The sequence below is a fragment of the Microcaecilia unicolor genome, chromosome 6 (genome assembly GCF_901765095.1).
Source record: "Microcaecilia unicolor chromosome 6, aMicUni1.1, whole genome shotgun sequence".
In the NCBI taxonomy this organism is placed as follows: Eukaryota; Metazoa; Chordata; class Amphibia; order Gymnophiona; family Siphonopidae; genus Microcaecilia; species Microcaecilia unicolor.
The window spans coordinates 263984671-264004716 of record NC_044036.1 but is presented as its reverse complement, the minus strand read 5'-3'; the positions used below and the strand labels follow the sequence as shown (position 1 = coordinate 264004716).

Below are 20046 nucleotides of genomic sequence, written 5' to 3'. Positions count from 1 at the left end.
ACCACATCCATTCCAGAGAAGCCAATGAATTTCCCCCAAAGCAAGGTGCTCTGGCAGAGCCACCAAGACACACAGTGCTTCACTTGGAAAGACCATGGTAGATGGACTTTGTTGTCCTGATGGACAGGAGACCACCAGCTGAGGAGGAAGGACGAGAGGCCTAATGGGAGCTCTAGACCATGGAGCCACATCCAAGGTCTGATGTGATTCAGGCCCACTCCTCATAAAAATTTAAGAGGCAGCCACCTAATAGAGAGGAGTGGCCTCGCTGACCTGCAAAGTGAAAGACGGGCAGAGGAGGACAGACAAGCAGATTTCACTGTAACACAGTAAATGACAGCAGAAAGACCCATATGATCCATTCAGTCTGCCAACAAGGTGGCTTGAGCCACGTCTGCCACTCTGTGTGCGCGGACCCCCGTCACCCATGTTTAATGCTGGTTGTCAAGTCTCCACCATGCCAACCATAAAGGCAGCCAAACATGATGGGGATGAGATGCGATTATAACCAAGACTCCAAGTATTGCTGACAGTATTCAACTTACCAGTCAAAATGTCTTCCTCTCCCCCCGAGCTGCACAGCACCCTCATTTACAGCACGTCCCTCAGTTCTTGCCTCCATGAAAGAAAAACTGTTTCTGCTGATAATGAAATCTAGAAAAGGAATATCCCAGCCGAGGCCTCTTGGCATTATGAAAACGGGAGCGAGACTGAGAATATCTACAAAATTACCTTGGCTTATCCTCCAGTAAGTGGAGAGACTTCAAGTCACCCAAATCCTTAACGACTTTCCTCTAAAGCAAGCTTAGTGACATAGAAGCAATGTCTGTTGCCCAATTGTAGAGACAGAAGAGATGCCCTGCTGAAACTGCCAACACTATCTGTTTTGCAGACGCCCTGAACAAGTCAAAAGCCATCCTACTACTACTACTATTTAGCATTTCTATAGCACTACAAGGCATACGCAGCGCTGCACAAACATAAAAGAAAGACAGTCCCTGCTCAAAGAGCTTACAATCTACCAGGAATGCCATACCCCACTCCAAGGTGGAGAATCTAGAGAGAGCCCTGAACTTCAGGAGACTATCAGCCACCTGATGAACTAGGTAAAGACAAACTCTACAACACAGGAGCTCAAAACAGTAGCCAGTAGGCACAAGGTGCCAACCTCAAAGAACACATTAAAGGGAGCATTAAGAACAGTATCCCCCTGAACTGAAACTGTGGACTTCTTAGTCACCACCATCACCAAGGAGTACACTCCAGGAAGCTTAAGGTTGTCTAAGTCCTCAGGGAGGAGGGGTAGTGCTAGACACAGCACCAAAAGACCCATAAGTGGGGTGTTCCACTGTGCTGCAATAAGTTCATTAATAGTCTCATAAATATGCTCAGAATCTTCTGTGCCACAGACATGATAGGATCCAAGACAGCCGAGGAGGACTGGGCTGTAGGAAAGATAACATGCAAAACGGCTAGCACGTTGGTGATTAAGGCAAAAAGGTCATCTCTATGGAACTGGGCCACAGAAGGATCATCTCCCTCTTCATTTAGAATTCCCCTCTTCTAAGGAGACTTTAAACTCAAAAGGGTCTGGTAAAAAGGAATGGAAAGCCACCAACAGAAATCCACAGGCCAAGGAGGCATTACCCCACTCAAGAGTCAGTTGAACTCTCCCCTTTTTGGCCACAAGTTTTCTGGAGGAGCAGAGAGAAGAGAAGGTGGAGAAGAAACTAGGTCCTGAGAAGACTGTGCCTACTTTAATAAGTAAGCTTGGTGAAGGAGAACAACAAATTCAGGAAAAAAAATAGAAAGCTGTGCTGTGCTTAAGTAGATAGTAGGAAATGTGCAACACAGTCAAACCGCAATTGAGGGGACAGGAGTCTGTAAGGCAGGTGTCTGAAAAGCCGTCATGGCCACTGTTCCCACATTGCCTGGGGAGACAGATTAAACCACTCCACTGCCAGTACTCAGCTTTGCTCTAAAAAAAACAGACGGGCTGACAAGCAACAGCTCCTTTTCCAATAGGGAGAGAAACACAGTAACCCAATACTGCCTTTGTCGCACTGCAGCAGCATGTAACTGACTCTGCTGGCGCTGCCATGAAGCACAGGTGCAAGGAGACAAGAAGCCACTTACCGGCACTGGGACCCCCCCCCCCCCCTCCTCCCCGACTAAAACCTTTGGAAGACTTCTCCACATAGGCATTAGGCAGACTTGAAGCAGCACTGCTCTCTCCCTGAGCAATTAAAAAAAAAAAAAGAAAGGGGGGGGGGGGGGAGAGAGACCTGAAACCATGGATGCTGCAGGGTAGGGGGGCATACCTAGGGGGTATATCTTGCACCACTAGGTATATCCCCAAAGGCTCCTTTAAACTGCCTACCACCCTCCCCCCACTGGCACCAGGATCACTGGGCCAGGAGCAAGAATCTCAGAAACAACCCAGAAGCAACAAGGGAACATATCTTCCACCTGCTGGAGATAGAGGTATACTGAGTTACATTAGCTACACACTGCCTCTTAAGGCACAAATCAGTTCTGAGTCCTCTATCAATACCTGCTGGTAAATAGGCCTAACACACAAGTTTCTAGACTGATCTGTTGCTGAAGCTAAGGAAAGTGACATTTTGCATTGAGCTGCAGATTACTACCATGATTTTAAAGCAGTAGTAATTTGTATGCACTTTGTTTATGATATAGTTCTACCATAAGGCTTTCTGTATCGGCCTCTGTTTGTCCCAATAGCACTAGTCCTATCTGCTGTCTATTTAGACATTTCATTTTTGTTGTGCTGACATCATATCATATTGTATTAATTTTCTACCATGTTACCTATTATGGGGTTTCATTTATATTCTGTTGACATTTCCCATAATTATGTTATATATTCATCTATGCTGTTTTTTCCTTTTTAATGAAATTTCAATTTATATGTATTACAACATATGCACAATCGAAATAAGAATAATAAAATAAACAAAGCAGAAATTCTCTCAAACAAACTCATAATTATTAGTCTACAAGAAATGGATCCAATAGTAGAAATAAAATTAAAGGAAAAGTATTCCAGACAAATCAAAAATATTTCAAACAGCAGTGTGCATGAGAGGTCTAGCTAGCTGGCAAAGGCAGATAACATTTTTAGACAAGGAACTTTCCCTAGAGACTAAAAAAATCAATCAGATGCTTAGGCTCAAAAAATAGGAAATTGGCAGAACCACAAGTAATAAAACATCTACATTGAAATCTCACAAACTGTTGCCCACAGAGCCGAGACTCGTGGTCGCAAGGCCAAAAAGTCGTTCCTCCTTTTCTGGGTCTTACTACATAAAAATCAAGAAAACCTGTTCTTTAGAGCCTAATAAAACCACATCCATTTTCTGAAGTATGAACGCAGAATAAATTTCTATCATGTTCAAGTGCAAATGTGGCAATCAATATTCTTTTTTTCAGTCACAACTTCAGAAGAGCTTTATAAAAAAAAGCTGTCAATTCCATAGTCTCATGAGATCGTTCTTCCAAACCTTTAGCTCTTGATGACAAAGAGAGGCAATAAGCCTTAGTTACTGGTGGTAAATTATTACTAGGAAACTCAAAAGTCTCCATTAAATATTTCTGTAACATAACCATTTGGCTTATCACCAGAGACGTAGAAAAGTTTAGAAAGCAAAGATTCAAAACTCTACTGCGGTTCTCCATATACTCAAATTTTTTGACCAAACAGTGAATGATACATACCTGTAGCAGGTGTTCTCCGAGGACAGCAGGCTGATTGTTCTCACGACTGGGTGACGTCCGCGGCAGCCCCCACCAACCGGAAAAAAGCTTCGCGGGACGGTCGGCACGCAGGGCACGCCCACCGCGCATGCGCGGCCGTCTTCCCGCCCGTGCGCGACCGCTCCCGCCAGTTGAATGACTAGCAAAAGATGAAACACACAACTCCAAAGGGGAGGAGGGAGGGTAGGTGAGAACAATCAGCCTGCTGTCCTCGGAGAACACCTGCTACAGGTATGTATCATTCACTTTCTCCGAGGACAAGCAGGCTGCTTGTTCTCACGACTGGGGTATCCCTAGCTCTCAGGCTCACTCAAACAAGAACCCAGGTCAATTGAACCTCGCAACGGCGAGGGCATAACAGAAATTGACCTACGAAGAACAACTAACTGAGAGTGCAGCCTGACCAGAATAAATTCGGGTCCTGGAGGGTGGAGTTGGATTTACACCCCAAACAGATTCTGCAGCACCGACTGCCCGAACCGACTGTCGCGTCGGGTATCCTGCTGGAAGCAGTAATGTGATGTGAATGTGTGGACAGATGACCACGTCGCAGCCTTGCAAATCTCTTCAATAGTGGCTGACTTCAAGTGGGCCACCGACGCTGCCATGGCTCTAACACTATGAGCCGTGACATGACCCTCAAGAGCCAGCCCAGCCTGGGCGTAAGTGAAGGAAATGCAATCTGCTAGCCAATTGGAGATGGTGCGTTTCCCGACAGCGACCCCTAGCCTGTTAGGATCGAAAGAAACAAACAATTGGGCGGACTGTCTGTGGGGCTGTGTCCGCTCCAAGTAGAAGGCCAATGCTCTCTTGCAGTCCAATGTGTGCAACTGACGTTCAGCAGGGCGGGTATGCGGCCTGGGGAAGAATGTTGGCAAGACAATTGACTGGTTAAGATGGAACTCCGACACCACCTTTGGCAGGAACTTTGGGTGGGTGCGGAGCACTACTCTGTTGTGATGAAATTTGGTATACGGAGCATGAGCTACCAGGGCTTGAAGCTCACTGACCCTACGAGCTGAAGTAACTGCCACCAAGAAAATGACCTTCCAGGTCAAGTACTTCAGATGGCAGGAATTCAGCGGCTCAAAAGGAGGTTTCATCAGCTGGGTGAGGACGACGTTGAGATCCCATGACACTGTAGGAGGCTTGATAGGGGGCTTTGACAAAAGCAAGCCTCGCATGAATCGAACGACTAAAGGCTCTCCAGAGATGGCTTTACCCTCCACACAATAATGGTAAGCACTAATCGCACTAAGGTGATTCCTTACTGAGTTGGTCTTGAGGCCAGACTCTGATAAGTGCAGAAGTTATTCAAGCAGGTTCTGTGCAGGGCAAGAACGAGGTTCTAGGGCCTTGCTCTCACACCAAACGACAAACCTCCTCCACTTGAAAAAGTAACTCTTTTTAGTGGAATCCTTCCTAGAGGCAAGCAGGACCCGGGAGACACCCTCCGACAGACCCAACGCAGCGAAGTCTACGCCCTCAACATCCAGGCCGTGAGAGCCAGGGATTGAAGGTTGGGGTGCAGCAACGCTCCGTCGTTCTGCGAAATGAGAGTCGGAAAACACTCCAATCTCCACGGTTCTTCTGAGGACAACTCCAGAAGAAGAGGGAACCAGATCTGACGGGGCCAAAAGGGCGCTATCAGAATCATGGTGCCGTGGTCTTGCTTGAGCTTCAGTAAGGTCTTCCCCACCAAAGGTATGGGAGGATAAGCATACAGGAGGCCGGTCCCCCAATGAAGGAGAAAGGCATCTGACGCTAGCCTGCCGTGTGTCTGAAGTCTGGAACAGAACAGAGGCAGCTTGTGGTTGGTCTGAGAGGCGAAAAGATCCACCGAGGGGGTGCCCCACTCTCGGAAGATCTTGTGTACCACTCTGGAATGGAGCGACCACTCGTGCGGTTGCATGACTCTGCTCAGTCTGTCGGCCAGACTGTTGTTTACGCCTGCCAGGTACGTGGCTTGGAGGAGCATGCCAAACCGGCACGCCCAACGCCACATCCCGACGGCTTCCTGACACAGGGGGCGAGATCCGGTGCCCCCCTGCTTGTTGACGTAATACATTGCAACCTGATTGTCTGTCCGAATTTGGATAATTTGGTAGGACAGCCGATCTCTGAAAGCCTTCAGTGCGTTCCAGATCGCTCGGAGCTCCAGGAGGTTGATCTGCAGATCCTTTTCCTGGAGGGACCACAGACCCTGGGTGTGAAGCCCATCGACATGAGCTCCCCACCCCAGGCGAGATGCATCCGTCGTCAGCACTTTCGTGGGCTGCGGAATTTGGAATGGACGTCCCAGGGTCAAATTGGTCCGGATGGTCCACCAGAGCAGTGAAGTGCGGCAACTGGTGGAGAGGCAGATGACATCTTCTAGATTCCCGGTGGCTTGAAACCACTGGGAAGCTAGGGTCCATTGAGCAGATCTCATGTGAAGACGAGCCATGGGAGTCACATGAACTGTGGAGGCCATATGACCCAGAAGTCTCAACATCTGCCGAGCTGTGATCTGCTGAGACGCTCTGGTCTGCGAAGCCAGGGCCAAGAGATTGGTGGCCCTCGCTTCGGGAAGGTAGGCCTGAGCCGTCTGGGTATTCAGCAGCGCTCCTATGAATTCCAGAGACTGAGTTGGCTGGAGATGGGACTTTGGGTAATTTATCACAAACCCCAGCAGCTCCAGAAGTTGAATAGTGCACTGCATGGACCGGAGGGCTCCTGCCTCCGAGGTGCTCTTGACCAGCCAATCGTCGAGATATGGGAACACGTGCACTCCCAGCTTGCGTAGATACGCCGCCACCACCACGAGGCACTTTGTAAACACTCGTGGGGCAGAGGCGAGCCCAAAGGGCAGCACACAATACTGAAAGTGCCGTGCGCCCAGGCGGAATCTGAGATACTGTCTGTGAGCTGGCAGTATCGGGATGTGAGTGTATGCGTCCTTCAAATCCAGGGAACATAGCCAATCGTTTTTCTGAATCATTGGCAGAAGGGTGCCCAAGGAAAGCATCCTGAACTTTTCTTTGACCAGGAATTTGTTCAGGCCTCTCAGGTCTAGGATGGGACGCATCCCCCCTGTTTTCTTTTCCACAAGGAAGTACCTGGAATAGAATCCCTGCCCTTCCTGCCCGGGTGGTACGGGCTCGACCGCATTGGCGCTGAGAAGGGCGGAGAGTTCCTCTGCAAGTACCTGCTTGTGATGGGAGCTGAAAGACTGAGCTCCCGGAGGACAATTTGGAGGCAGGGAGGCCAAATTCAGGGCGTATCCGCACCGCACTATTTGGAGAACCCACTGGTCGGAGGTTACGAGAGGCCACCTTTGGTGAAAAAATTTTAACCTCCCTCCGACCGGCAGATCGTCCGGTACGGACACTTGTAGGGCGGCTATGTTCCCGTGGATCCAGTCAAAAGCCCGTCCCCGGCTTTTGCTGTGGAGGCGCAGGGGGCTGCTTAGGCGCACGCTGTTGACGAGAACGAGCGCGCTGGGGCTGTCCCTGTGCCTGACGAGGCCTTCGGGCCGGCTGGTTGTACCTACGCTTCGCGAAAGAATAGGGTGCAGCCTGCCGGGCCCGGGAAAAACGTCCACCTGTGGAGGTGGGTGCTGAAGGCGTCCGGTGGGAGAGCTTGTCGAGAGCGGTTTCCCGCTGATGCAGTTGGTCCACCATCTGCTTGACCTTCTCACCAAAAATGTTATCCCCCCAGCAAGGGACGTCGGCCAGTCTCTGCTGGGTGCGGTTGTCCAGGTCAGAGGCACGCAGCCATGAGAGCCTGCGCATCACTATCCCTTGGGCCGCAGCACGAGATGCCACGTCACAGGTGTCATATATACCCCTGGACAGGAACTTTCTGCACGCCTTCAGCTGCCTGACCACCTCCTGATAAGGCCTGGACTGCTCCGGCGGGAGCTTCTCGACCAGGTCCGCCAGTTGTTGCACATTGGTCCGCATGTGAATGCTCATATAGAGCAGGTATGACTGGATGCGGGTCACGAGCATGGAGGATTGGTAGGCCTTCCTCCCAAACGAGTCCAGAGTGCGAGACTCCCGCCCCGGGGGCGCCGAGGCGGTATCCCTCGAACTCCGTGCCCTCTTGAGAGCAGAATCCACGACCGCCGAGTCATGGGGCAATTGTGGCCGCATTAGCTCTGGGTCAGAGTGGATCCTGTACTGGGACTCTGCTTTCTTGGGAATGGTGGGGTTAGTTAATGGTCGCACCCAGTTCCGAAGCAGCGTCTCCTTAAGGACATTGTGCAGCGGCACCGTGGAGGACTCTCTAGGTGGTGATGGATAGTCGAGGACCTCGAGCATCTCGGCCCTCGGCTCTTCCACAGAGACCACGGGAAAGGGAATGGTAATAGACATATCCCGCACAAAGGAGGCAAAGGAGAGACTCTCGGGAGGTGAGAGTTTCCTCTCCGGTGAAAGCGTGGGGTCCGAGGGAAGGCCCGTAGACTCCTCTGAGGAGAAATATCTAGGGTCCTCCTCTTCCCCCCACGAGTCCTCATCCTCGGTGTCGGACATAAGCTCATGTAGCTGAGTCCTGAACCGGGCCCGGCTCGACGTCGAGGCACCAGGGTCTCGGTGTCGTCGAGCGGTGGACTCCCGCGCCGGCGGGGACGGAGCTCCCTCCATCGACGTCGACGGGGACTCCACCTGCGTGGCGGTCGAGACCGGCACCGCAAGCGGCGGCGGTGTCGACGGCCCCGGCACCGGGCTAGAGCTCGCCGGCGCCACAGTCATCGGCGCCGAGGGCGCAAGCACCCCCGGCGCCGGCACAGCCTGGCGCATCAGCCCTTCCAGGATCCCCGGAAGGATGGCTCTGAGGCACTCGTCCAGACCCGCTGCCGAGAAAGGCGGTGGGGCCGGTAGGGGTGTCGGTGCCCGAATCTGGTGGGAGCCAGGAGACTGCACCGAGGTGCCGGGACCCTGTTGCGTCGGCACCTCTATCACCGACGGGGATCTCTCCTCTCGATGGAGACGCTTCGGCGTCGACTCCTCTCCGATGTGCATCGAGGGCGACCGGTGACGGCGCTTCTTATCCTTCTTCCGATGCCCGTCACCGGCGCCGGGAGGCATGGAGGAGGAGGATGACGATCCCCCTCGGTCTCGAGGAACCGGATCAGACAGGGTTCGGTCCCGTGGGCCATGGGCTGAGGGAGTGACCGGGGCCGACTGCCCACGCAGCCTCTCACCTCTACCCTCACCGGAGGACCGGCGGGCCGACGGGACCTGTTCTCCTGGGGTCGATGCCATCGGTGCCGATGTCTCGGGCATCGATACCGGTACCGAAGGACCGGGCGTCGATACCGATGCCGTCGAGGTCGACGTCGAGGGGCCGGCGCAAGTTCCAAAAATACGGTCCCGTTGAACTTGCCTCGCAACCTGAGTCCGTTTCCGGAGACCGAGACACAGGGGACACGACTTGAAATTGTGCTCCGGCCCGAGGCACTGGAGGCACCAAGCGTGGGTGTCGGTCTGCGAGATGGGCCGGCCGTACCGACCACACTTTTTAAATCCACTCGGGACCTTCGAGGACATCGACGGAAAAATCGCGTCGGCGAAATTAAAGTCGTCGATGGTGGCGGAAATCACACCTCGAAAATGAAAAACGACCGTGCGGCCACCAGGCCGTAACGCAACGTCCCCGCTGGAAGCGAGGGAAAATGGGAGCGCGTGCTCCTCCTTTTTTTTTTTTTTTTTTTTAAAGAAAAGAAAAGTGGAGCGCGCGGCAGTTAATTAAATATAAAAGAAATTAAAAGAGGTTCGCGTAAACGCGACGGTTTTTCCGGGGCTGAAACAGAGAGAGCGGCACAGGCACGACTCTCTCCAGGCGCGGAAAAAAAGGAACTGGCGGGAGCGGTCGTACACGGGCGGGAAGACGGCCGCGCATGCGCGGTGGGCGTGCCCTGCGTGCCGACCGTCCCGCGAAGCTTTTTTCCGGTTGGTGGGGGCTGCCGCGGACGTCACCCAGTCGTGAGAACAAGCAGCCTGCTTGTCCTCGGAGAACAGCTTGCACAGTAGTATGAATTTTAGAAGTAAACTGAAGATCCAACTTACTAACTCATGAGGCGTGCTGAGCTTGAATCGCCACTTGTTCTTGAACAAGTGTACTAACTTTGCCCAAATCCTCAGAAACCTTAGCAGAAAACGATGATAAAGAATGCTCCAAGACCCCAATGGCCTCCCATAATGCTGCAAGGGTACCTTTAGCCACAGAACTTGATCCAGCTCCAGCTAACGCACCTCCATCCGCTCCCCCCCCCCGGATCTTCCAGCTGCTTCCAAGCAGAGGGGTGAAAAATGCTGTCAGGTCTCTCTCGATGACAGGGAGACGCATATTACTACTCTGCATCAACTTGCATGCCCCACAGCAGGAAGGAGAAACTGCTGGGTCAAAGAGGAGCTACTCGCTCTTTGGGGCTCAAAGAAACCCCGTTTGCTCTCATCTCCAATGGAATGGAGATGCCAAAGAAAGGCATTCCCTCACCGGGACAACTCCATATATAACTCCAGCATCGGCTGGAGTGGCACTTACAGGTAAGAGTCGCTCAAATGCTGCTGCCTATGGTGCTATCTTGGATCCAACTGTGCTATTTTAATGAATATGTAACTACCACCATATCATATTATTGCTATTGCTTGGATTTAATTTGCGTAACTGTGCATTACGCTGACATTTGGTCATTTTACTGTTGGTATGCTGTTAATACAAGGTACGCTGTTTATGTCAAGCTATACTTGTTATACACGCCTTGGGTGAATCTCTTCATAAAGGTGGTTAACAAATGCATTTTGATTGTTTCTTTTATATTTTGTCTTCTGATAGGGATTAGATTTTGAAATTTATTTTTAGATTTAGAAGTGCTGTTTTCAATGGCCACAAGATTAAATGTTTTTTTCCTGATGTTCTATGAGGACTAAGGCTATTTTCTTGGGAATGAGTTTTTATAAAATCAGGGAACAGCAGCAGTGGAAGAACACCTTTTCTGGTTGGAGGGCCCAAACCAAACAATGCCTGGCTTTGTCCCCAGGCTCTCTAAGGTGCTAATGCTCTGTTGGGCAAAATATTGGTAGGACCATGGTGCAGTGGCCCATCCTATTCAGTTAGCAATCTATGAAATTTCCTAGGAAAACATTCTATTAAGTAGTATGAATCCCTTACATTTAAGGATTTTCTTTGAAATAAAAAAATTCAGAACCTTCTCTTGATGTAACAGAAGAATTACAACGCCCTTTTAAGTCTGGCGAAATGGAAAAGTTAAGGGAATTTAAACATATTGCAGATATAACAACCCCCTTGAGTTTAGAACCCTCAATCGATAATTTCAAATCTAATTTTAAGGTTCATTACTTCTACACTGCTTTCCTTCCTGATGTGAGCTTGACACCTACCAGGCCACTTTGTATACCCATGATTACAGATTACAATAAGAAAGCTATTTTCTCTGCCCTGTTTCTCCCTTCCTTAATTCTCTCCCTCGTGTAATACTGTATTGAAACCTCCTTTGTCAGATTCAAAGCCTCACTCAAAATCCACCTGTTTACTGAAACCTTCAGTGCTGCCTACTATTCTCCTATACCAAGTCCTGCTCTTGCTCCATATTTTCTCTTCTGCTCCTCTTCACTTGTGCTTAAATGTTGTTACCCACCAAGATGTAATTCAGAGTCATGAGCGGTATATCAAGTTTCCATTAAATAAAATAATTCTTTTCCCCCTTACTCTATTGTTTCCCTAAGTTTCTTAAACTGTCCTGTGTCTGTCTTTGTCTTTCCCCTTTCATTCTTTTTATCATGTAAACCACTTAGGTTCATTAACTTAGGTGGTATCTAATATAATCATTTGCTCATTGAACGTTCGAATGTGTCTCACTGGGATCGTAATCTCTCCTGACGTCACTGGCCCCCACTAGAACCCTGCTTCCCTGACGTCAAGAGATGTTACTACTCCTAGCAGGAAGGCAGGAAGCGCGCGACGACGAGAGAGCAAAAATGTTGCTCTCGAGGAGCTGCTCCTCCAAAGTTCTGTGCCTGGGTTCGTAACAGGCCCCGCCCTCGCGTAAAAACGTCATGTCAGAGGGCGGGGCCTGTAGCAAACCCTCTCTATCTAAGCCAAACGAAACCACCTTCCCACGAGGTCGCCGCCCCCGCAACCCCCCCTCTCGGTCGCAGGCACTCCACATACGAGCAGAGCAAACAAAGATGATTTGTCAGTCAGTCCTCAGCAGCGCCAGCCACCCATCGACGGCATTGGGGAGCGCACGAGCTGGCTGGCAGGCAGAGCTTGTGTACTTCGCATCGGTGAATAGGGAAAGAGTGTGGGCACCCATTAGCATGACGTACGCGGAGTTGAGCTGGGAGATGCAGGGAGAGCAGCGGGGAGGGCGCTGCGAAGTTGAAGACATCGGAGCATCGCTCAACCCCATACAGAGGAAACCCACAAACCTCTCTCATTCACACACACACTCTCTCTCTCTCAACCAAACCCCCCCCCCCCCCCCACACACAGCATATTAGCAGCAAAGCAGAGGTGTCGGAACATTGCTCAGCCCCATACAGAGGACACACGCAAACCACTCTCTTTCACACACACACACACTCTCTCTGTCTCTCTCTCTCACATACTCTCTCTGTGTGTGACACACACAATCTCTCTCTCAGCCAAAGCCCCCCCCCCCCCAAATGCTTTATAAGCAGCAAAGCAGATGCGTTGGAGTATCGTTCAGCACCATACAGAGCACACCCACAAACCTCTCTCTTTCACACACACACAAACACTCTCTCTGTCTCAATCTCACACACACACACACACTCTCTCTCTCTCTCTCTCAACCAACCCCCCCCCCCCACAGCATATTATCAGCAAAGCATCACAAACCTCTCTTACACACACACACACTCTATCTCTGTCTCTCTCTCTCACACAAACTCCCCCCCCCCCCCCCCCACCACTACCACCACAGCATATTAGCAGCAAAGCTGAGGCACAGGAGCATCGCTCAGCCCCACACAGAGAAAACCCGCAAACCTCTCTCTTTCACACACACACACACTCTCTGTCTCTATCTCACACACACTCTCTCTCTCTCTCTGTGACACACACACTCTCTCTGTCTCTCTCTCACACTCTGTGACACACACACTCTCTCTCTCTGTGACACACACACTCTCTCTCTGTCTCTCAGCCAACAAACAGCACCCCCCACCACAAACAGCATAATAGCAACAAAGCAGAGATGCCGGAGCATCACTCAGCCCCATACAGAGGACACCCGCAAACCTCTCTCTTTCACACACACACACTCTCTCTCTCTGTGACACATACACACACACTCTCTCTATTAGCCAACCCCCCCCCCCCCCCCCAGCTTATTAGTAGCACAGCAGAGGCGTTGGAACATCGCTCAGCCCCATACAGAGGACACCCGCAAACCTCACTCTCTCTCTGTCAACCTCCCCCCCCCCCCCCCCCCCCCCCCCCCCCCCCCCACAGCATATTAAAAGCAAAGCAGAGACGTCGGAGCATTGCTCAGCCCCATACAGAGGACACCCGCAAACCTCTCTCTTTCACACACACACACACTCTCTCTCTCTGTGACACACACACTCTCTATTAGCCAAGGGAGGGGACCCTGAAACTCGGAGGGAGGGAGGGGGGGAGACCCTGAAACTCGGAGGGAGGAACGGACCCTGGAACTCGGAGAGAAGGGGGCCCCTGGCACACACATTCTCACCCAGTCTCACTCTCTCTCTGTCACACACACACATATATTCACTCTCTCTCTCACACAAAGTCACTCTCACACACACACATTCTCTCTCTCTCTCTCAAACATACACACTCCGAGGAAAACCTTGCTAGCGCCCGTTTCATTTGTTTGAGAAACGGGCCTTTTTTTACTAGTATCAAATAAAATGAATATGATTTGAAACTCTCTCTTAGAGGGGCCTATTTCTTAAGAAGACATAGTGGAAAGTAATGTTCTAATTAAACAGCTAAAAGTTAACATAAACCTTAGTGGTTATTGTGCAGCAATTCTCACTTCATACAGCTAACGAGGAAAGGGATAAGAAACAGGCAGGGTCTGTGCCTTAAAGTTAACAAAGAACTTAAGACTAGACATACAGGCTCAGACCAATAGTCCATCTAGCCCAATATCCTGCTTTCAAAAATGGCCAATCCAGGTCACAAGTACCCGACAGAAACCCAAATAGTAGCAACATTCCATGCTACCAATCCCAGGTCAAGCAGTGGCTTCCCCTATGTCCATCTCAACAACAGACCATGAACTTTTTCTCCAGGAACTTGTTCAAACCTTTTTTTAAACCCAGAGATCTCTACACCACCTTAAAGCGTTAGATCCAGTAAATCGTACCAAAGCAGGGGAAGAAAGGAACATGTTCTGTGCACGTGGGAACCTGAGCAGCCCCCAGCAACAGACATAACAGAAGCCTGTGCTACATGCTGTATGTGTCTTTTCCTACTATGAACACAAAACGTATCTCAGGAAGACCTGTTTTTGTTGTTGTTTTTTTTAAATAGTTTATGAAATCGTAAACGAACAATGCAGCTCTTCTAGAACAATACTAAAAACTAACCATTCCTAAAGGAACCAACAGACAGCAAAGAACGGGTGGGATCTAGGCCAGTCCGGAGGGACTAAAGGAAAGCAAATAGCAGGTAAGACCTAATTTCTCCTTCCTTAGCGTCCCTCCAGACTGGCCCAGATCATGACTGATAGGAAGTAACAAAGAAGTAAAAACCAAGGACTGGTTCCCAGCAAACCTGCTGTGAGAACGTGTGCCCCAAAGACAGCATCCTGGCGTGTCTGTACATCCAATCTGTAATGTTTAGAAAAGGAATGTAATGAGGACCAAAGTCACCACCCTACAAATCTCCAACGGCGGCACCAGTAAACGCTCAGCCCAAGAAGCTGCCTGCCCCCTAGTAGAGTGAGCCTTTACTCCGGTTTCCCTGCCAGAAGGTAGGCCAAGAAAATCATCTCCTTAAGCCATCGAGAAACAGTGGGCTTAGAGGCAGCAAAACCCTTCCGAGAACCTCCAATCAACACAAACAGATGATCCATCTGACGGAACTCATCTGTGATCATCAAATAGTTCTTGAGCGCACTTCTGACGTCCAGACACTTCAAACGACGCTGTTCCTCTGTCCCAGAACAGCCCAGGACAGGCAAAACTAAGGACTGAGACAGATGAAAGCGAGACAAAACCTTGGGAAGAAAGGAAGGACCCGGCCGCAAAACCACCTGGTCGTTAGCGAACTCCAAAAATGGAGAACAGCAAGAAAGAGCCTGCAACTCCGACACTCTGCAAGCTGAAGCAATAGCTACCAGAAAAACTACCTTGAGAGTTAGATCTGTCAAAGTGCAGGTCGATAAAGGCTCAAAGGGGGAACAAAAGAGCGCAGAAAGAACCAGATTAAGATCCCACAAGGGAAAAATCGCCTGCAAAGGAGGCCACAAAATATTTGCCCCCTTTAAAAAACTGAACCACATCCCAATGAGAAGCAAGGGACTTCCCTTAAACATGCCCTGGATAAGGCCACCACCTGAACCTTCAACGAAGAACGAGCCAAACCTTTCTCCAAACCCCGCTGCAAAAATTAGAAAATCTGTGCCACTGTAGCCCGAAAAGGAGAAATACTTGAATCATCACACCACACTTCAAACACTCTCCATGTCCTGATAAAATTAAGAGAAGTAGAACAACAACGGAACCGAAGCATAGTGGAAAAGCGCTTAGTCAAACACGCCCGCGCAAGAGCCAAGCCTTAAGACAAAACCGACCCGGGTCTGGATGAGCCACTGTGCCTTGCATTAGGAGACCAGGACCTTACGGAAACCTGAACGGAGGCTCGAGAAGCAGACGAATGAGATCCACATACCAGGGCCTGTGGGGCCAGTCTGGCAAAATCAGAATCACTGGCCCCTTCTATCCGTTGAATCAGACAACCTAGCAGCAGCCACAGAGGAAAGGCAAACAAAAGACCTGATCTGGGCCGGTCCGGAGGAACGCTAAGGAAAAGAGCAGTTAATGCCATCTCAAAAGGCATAAGCTAACTACATTGCCTGCTATACAGTTAACACAGAGAAAAAGTCTCTACCTTTTATTACCTGCATGGCACAATGCTTGGGAATGCCACTAACAGTTAATGTAAAGGTTCTGCAGTTACCACACATTAATTTTGGCAATTACTGCACCATAACAGAAAAACTTTAGGGAAGCCTAGTAAATGAGACTGTCGAGTGTGTTAGGTTTGATGGGCTTTGGTAACACATTTGAGGTTTTATTTCCTCCATTCCTCCTCCTCTCCCCACCACCACCACACACTAAGAACTTTCCTCAATAGATTTTCTTGATAATATACACCAATCATTTCTTTATTTTGTATGATACAATATTTGAAAACAAAACAAAAATTCACACCATTACAGCAGAACTTTTAAGCTGAATAATTGGGACCAAGTTTGTTCTGGATAATAGAATTTTGTTTTTAAGATAATGGGCATTTTTCTGGACAAAGGGACATAGAAAACCAACTAATTTTCAGAGAATTGAAGATTTTTTCCAAATAATAGGCCAGAGCCCATTGGCTTTCATTTTCAAATAACTTGAGTTTTTGAAATTATGAATTTTCAAATATAAAGGGACCCCCCCCCCCTTCTGTGTATGTTTTGTAAAGAATGCATGACTTAAAACTCTTCTGGAGAAGTCTAACTTTTCCCAATTCATCACAGAAAACATCCAAGTATGAAGGATTCTCCATGGATTGGTCTCCTGCCTTCTCTCTTATAAGGAAACTTTATGAGTACCCATATCCATGGCCCAACAGCTACAACTGCGATTCTCGAGCTAAGAAATCAAAATTACTTCGCACATAAGACAACAAGAAGCACTTGACAAGACATCCTTAGAAGCTCATATCACTTCCACAAAGAACAACTTGAATCTGAATAGCAGAAAGAAATATACCCAAAAAACAGCAGATCTGCCACAAGTCATCAGAGAAGGGACATTTTCATTCAATACATATTTTAATGGCTTACACAACCAATATTTAATAAAGCTAATATTCTCCTATTATGAGGATCTGCAGTGCCAATATTAGCGACTAATTCTATTTTCTGAAGTGGCTATAATAGAACTAGGGCCAAGATCTCCTATACTAGTTTCTATACATAGCATTTCTACCTCATTTTTATCTTAGTTTTCAGAAATTTTAAACATTTTTTTAAACCATACTTAAAAACTACCCTTTCAAGTACAGTCTAACACATGTTCTCATTACTGATAAATACAGCAGCAGAGCACAGATCAAATTCAGTTAAACTTCAATGACAAAATTCTACTCACTGCTTCTTGGATTTCACATCGGAAGACATGAATTCGAAAAAGTTCTGCATTGTAATGGCTTTCCGTAAATGCAAAGCAGTCACTTTCTGGCGTGCCATCATGCCCCCTCACACAGAAAAGAATTTTATAGATTGGGTATCTTGCTATTTCTGAGTTTGTTTGTGGGTCTAAAAGTCTGTACAACACACAAAAACAACAGCATTTCATTTTTATTTTACCGTGGTTTTCTCATGGTGAAAGACTGCAATAAAAGTTATTATGAGCCTACTGTAGCAATCATACATAAGTCCAAGTCCCTCTACTAACTTACCCAGCTACATAATCAAAAGTGAAGGAACAGAAGTTATCAAAACTGATATCTAAAGATTTTTTTGTTTTATATGAAGACCAAACAAAAAATAATTTTAACCAACTTACTGATTCCAAACTAATCTTTGTACATAGAATGTTTACAGGGTGCATAAATACTTCCAATGCAATAGAAACATGATGCATTGTTTTTCATCACTGTTCACTACACTATTGGCAAGATGAACTAAATATAGACAAAGAGGAAGTAATTTTTTAACGCATTTACCAAGCACAAAACATGTTTTAACAGGCGAAAAATGGATACTGTACAGCTGAAAAAAGCACATTCCCAGGATGGCATTTGGATGGCACTTGCATGAAGTACACTCACACATGTAGTTGGCACCTGCCTCTGAGAAGGTGTACCTTTCTATGAGAACATGTGAACTAATGGCGAGATTTCTAGGAGCAATTTTATAATAGCATCTGATATACGCTTACATTGCCTTTATAAAATAGGCACCTTGTGTAACCTTTTTTATTTTTAATTTTTTAAATTTATAGGCATCCTGTTATAAAAATTACTCCCAAAGTGATAAACTACTTCAGTGTATTTGGCTGTCTCCTGGGGCAGACTCTCCATGCAGATTATGATGGGAATTTCAAAGAGATATCAGCATTTGAATGGAAATACCACAGGAAGGCTAAAAATTCTTCCCTCTGCATTCAGGGTAACTTGCCCACCCTAGTTTAACCGAAGGAGGTTAGAGCAAAAGCAACATATTTCAATTTTTGTTTTTCACTACACAAAGGACTATTATTCATTTTGCAAATTTCTAGAGGAAAAGAAGAGCAAACTGAACTAAGAATTCCAACAAAAGATATTGAGTACAACTGCAGCAGTTTGGAAGGTTTTAGTGTCCTTTTACACATAGCCGCTTAGGTTTACAGTTGTGAACAGCCATGTTAACAGCTCTTCTTGGTTGACATGCAATTTCTTTTTCATCAAGGAAAATGCTGAAGCGGCAAAGCAACTAAACATGATATGAAGGCTAGAATGGCCAGATAAGTGGATGCAGCTGGTGTACACATAAAAAGCAGTAATTTTAGAAAAGGGTAGCAAAATATGTACATTCCCGAAGAAAACTGCTATGTATACATGCAACTAGCGATGGAAGGTGCACAGGTAAATTTATAGCTGCTCAGGAGCAGACATAAAAACACAGGTGAATGCATATAGACTTTCTACAGCCATTTAGAAAGGATGAAAAAGATTTGGCTCAATTTTTAATTTGTATTATATAAGCATGTTAATGAGAAGCCTGTGCTTTTCCAAAAGTACCTACCTAATGATCTAATTAATTTCTCAAATAAAACATTTGGGAGGATATGGGAAAGGGTTTCCTCCTAATCTTTCACAAATTCTAATTTTTTACAGCTTCTCATTTCATATGATCAATCTACAAATTCTTAGGAAGGAGAGAGAGAAAAAAAATCTTTGTACCTCACAGTTCCTTCAGACACATTAGGCACTGAAAGGGTCACATCTAAAGAAATCTGACACTGGCTTCGTAAGATAGACATCATACGCAGCGCTTCCACTTCACTCCTTGGGGCATTAACTGAAGCACACCCCAAGTAGGTAAGCTTACTAAAAACAACACTCTCTTCATCACCCATGGGGATAAAAGGACTTGATTCATCACAATCTGCAGAAATGCGAAAGGACAAAAAATAGTTATTTAAAAGGCAATTTTTTTAAGGTAATTCCTTTAAGGTGCATCTTTCACAATGGAAACAATACATATGAATTATACACATCAACTATCATTGTAAATTCCTAAGCCAACTGATAAGGGAAAGATTTTCTATTATGGATAAATAATGTCTTACCTGATGATTTTCTTTCCTTTAGTCCTACTAGATCAGTCCAGAATCTATGATTTATGCCCATCAGCCAGAAGATATGGAGACAGAGATTCTAGAACTTTGGGCTGTTCTTTATAAGGGCAATCTCAGGTGTTCAGTATTTCAACTGACAAAGCAATGGTGTTCATGTATCATATCCATCTATAACCTCTAACAAGAGGCTCATCTCTACCGACACACTGGGACAGGATCTGCCTCAGAAACCAATCATATTATAGGATTTGCAAACCAGAAACACTATGAACTGTGAAAATAAGAACTGAAACAATATTTCAGAAACAGAACATCAACTAATATTCAACACAATACTCTAGGAGGGTGTCTGGACTGGTCTGGTAGGACTAAAGGAAAGGAAATTATCAGGTAAAACAATTGTTCCTTCCTTAACATCCTTACCAGTATAGTCCTGGTGCTAACAGCGGTTAGTGTATCTCGGTTTTAAAAAGGCTTAGACAAGTTCCTGGAGGAAAAGTCCATAGTTTGTTATTGAGATGGACATGGGGGAAGCAACTGCTTGCCCTGGGATTGGTAGAATGGAATGTTGCTACTAATTGGGTTTCTGCCAGGTACTTGTGACCTGGATTGGCCACTGTTGGAAGCAGGACACTGAGCTAGATGGACCATTGGTCTAACCCAGTATAGCTACTCTTATGTTCTGAACCTGTGGAATGTAGCAATCTTTAAA

At 47.4% G+C, this 20046-nt stretch overlaps 1 protein-coding gene across 3 annotated transcripts in view; it reads right to left on the bottom strand.

Moving 5' to 3' along the window:
- RABGAP1 (RAB GTPase activating protein 1) overlaps positions 1-20046 on the bottom strand; it is a 495691-nt gene that overhangs the window by 358640 nt on the left and 117005 nt on the right. For all 3 annotated transcript variants that reach the window (XM_030207329.1, XM_030207331.1, XM_030207330.1), the window contains exons 4-5: positions 18937-19141; positions 17142-17316 (exon numbers count right to left, since the gene is read on the bottom strand). In XM_030207329.1, coding sequence (XP_030063189.1) covers positions 17142-17316; positions 18937-19141 — 380 coding nt within the window. The remainder of the gene's footprint in view (positions 1-17141; positions 17317-18936; positions 19142-20046) is intronic.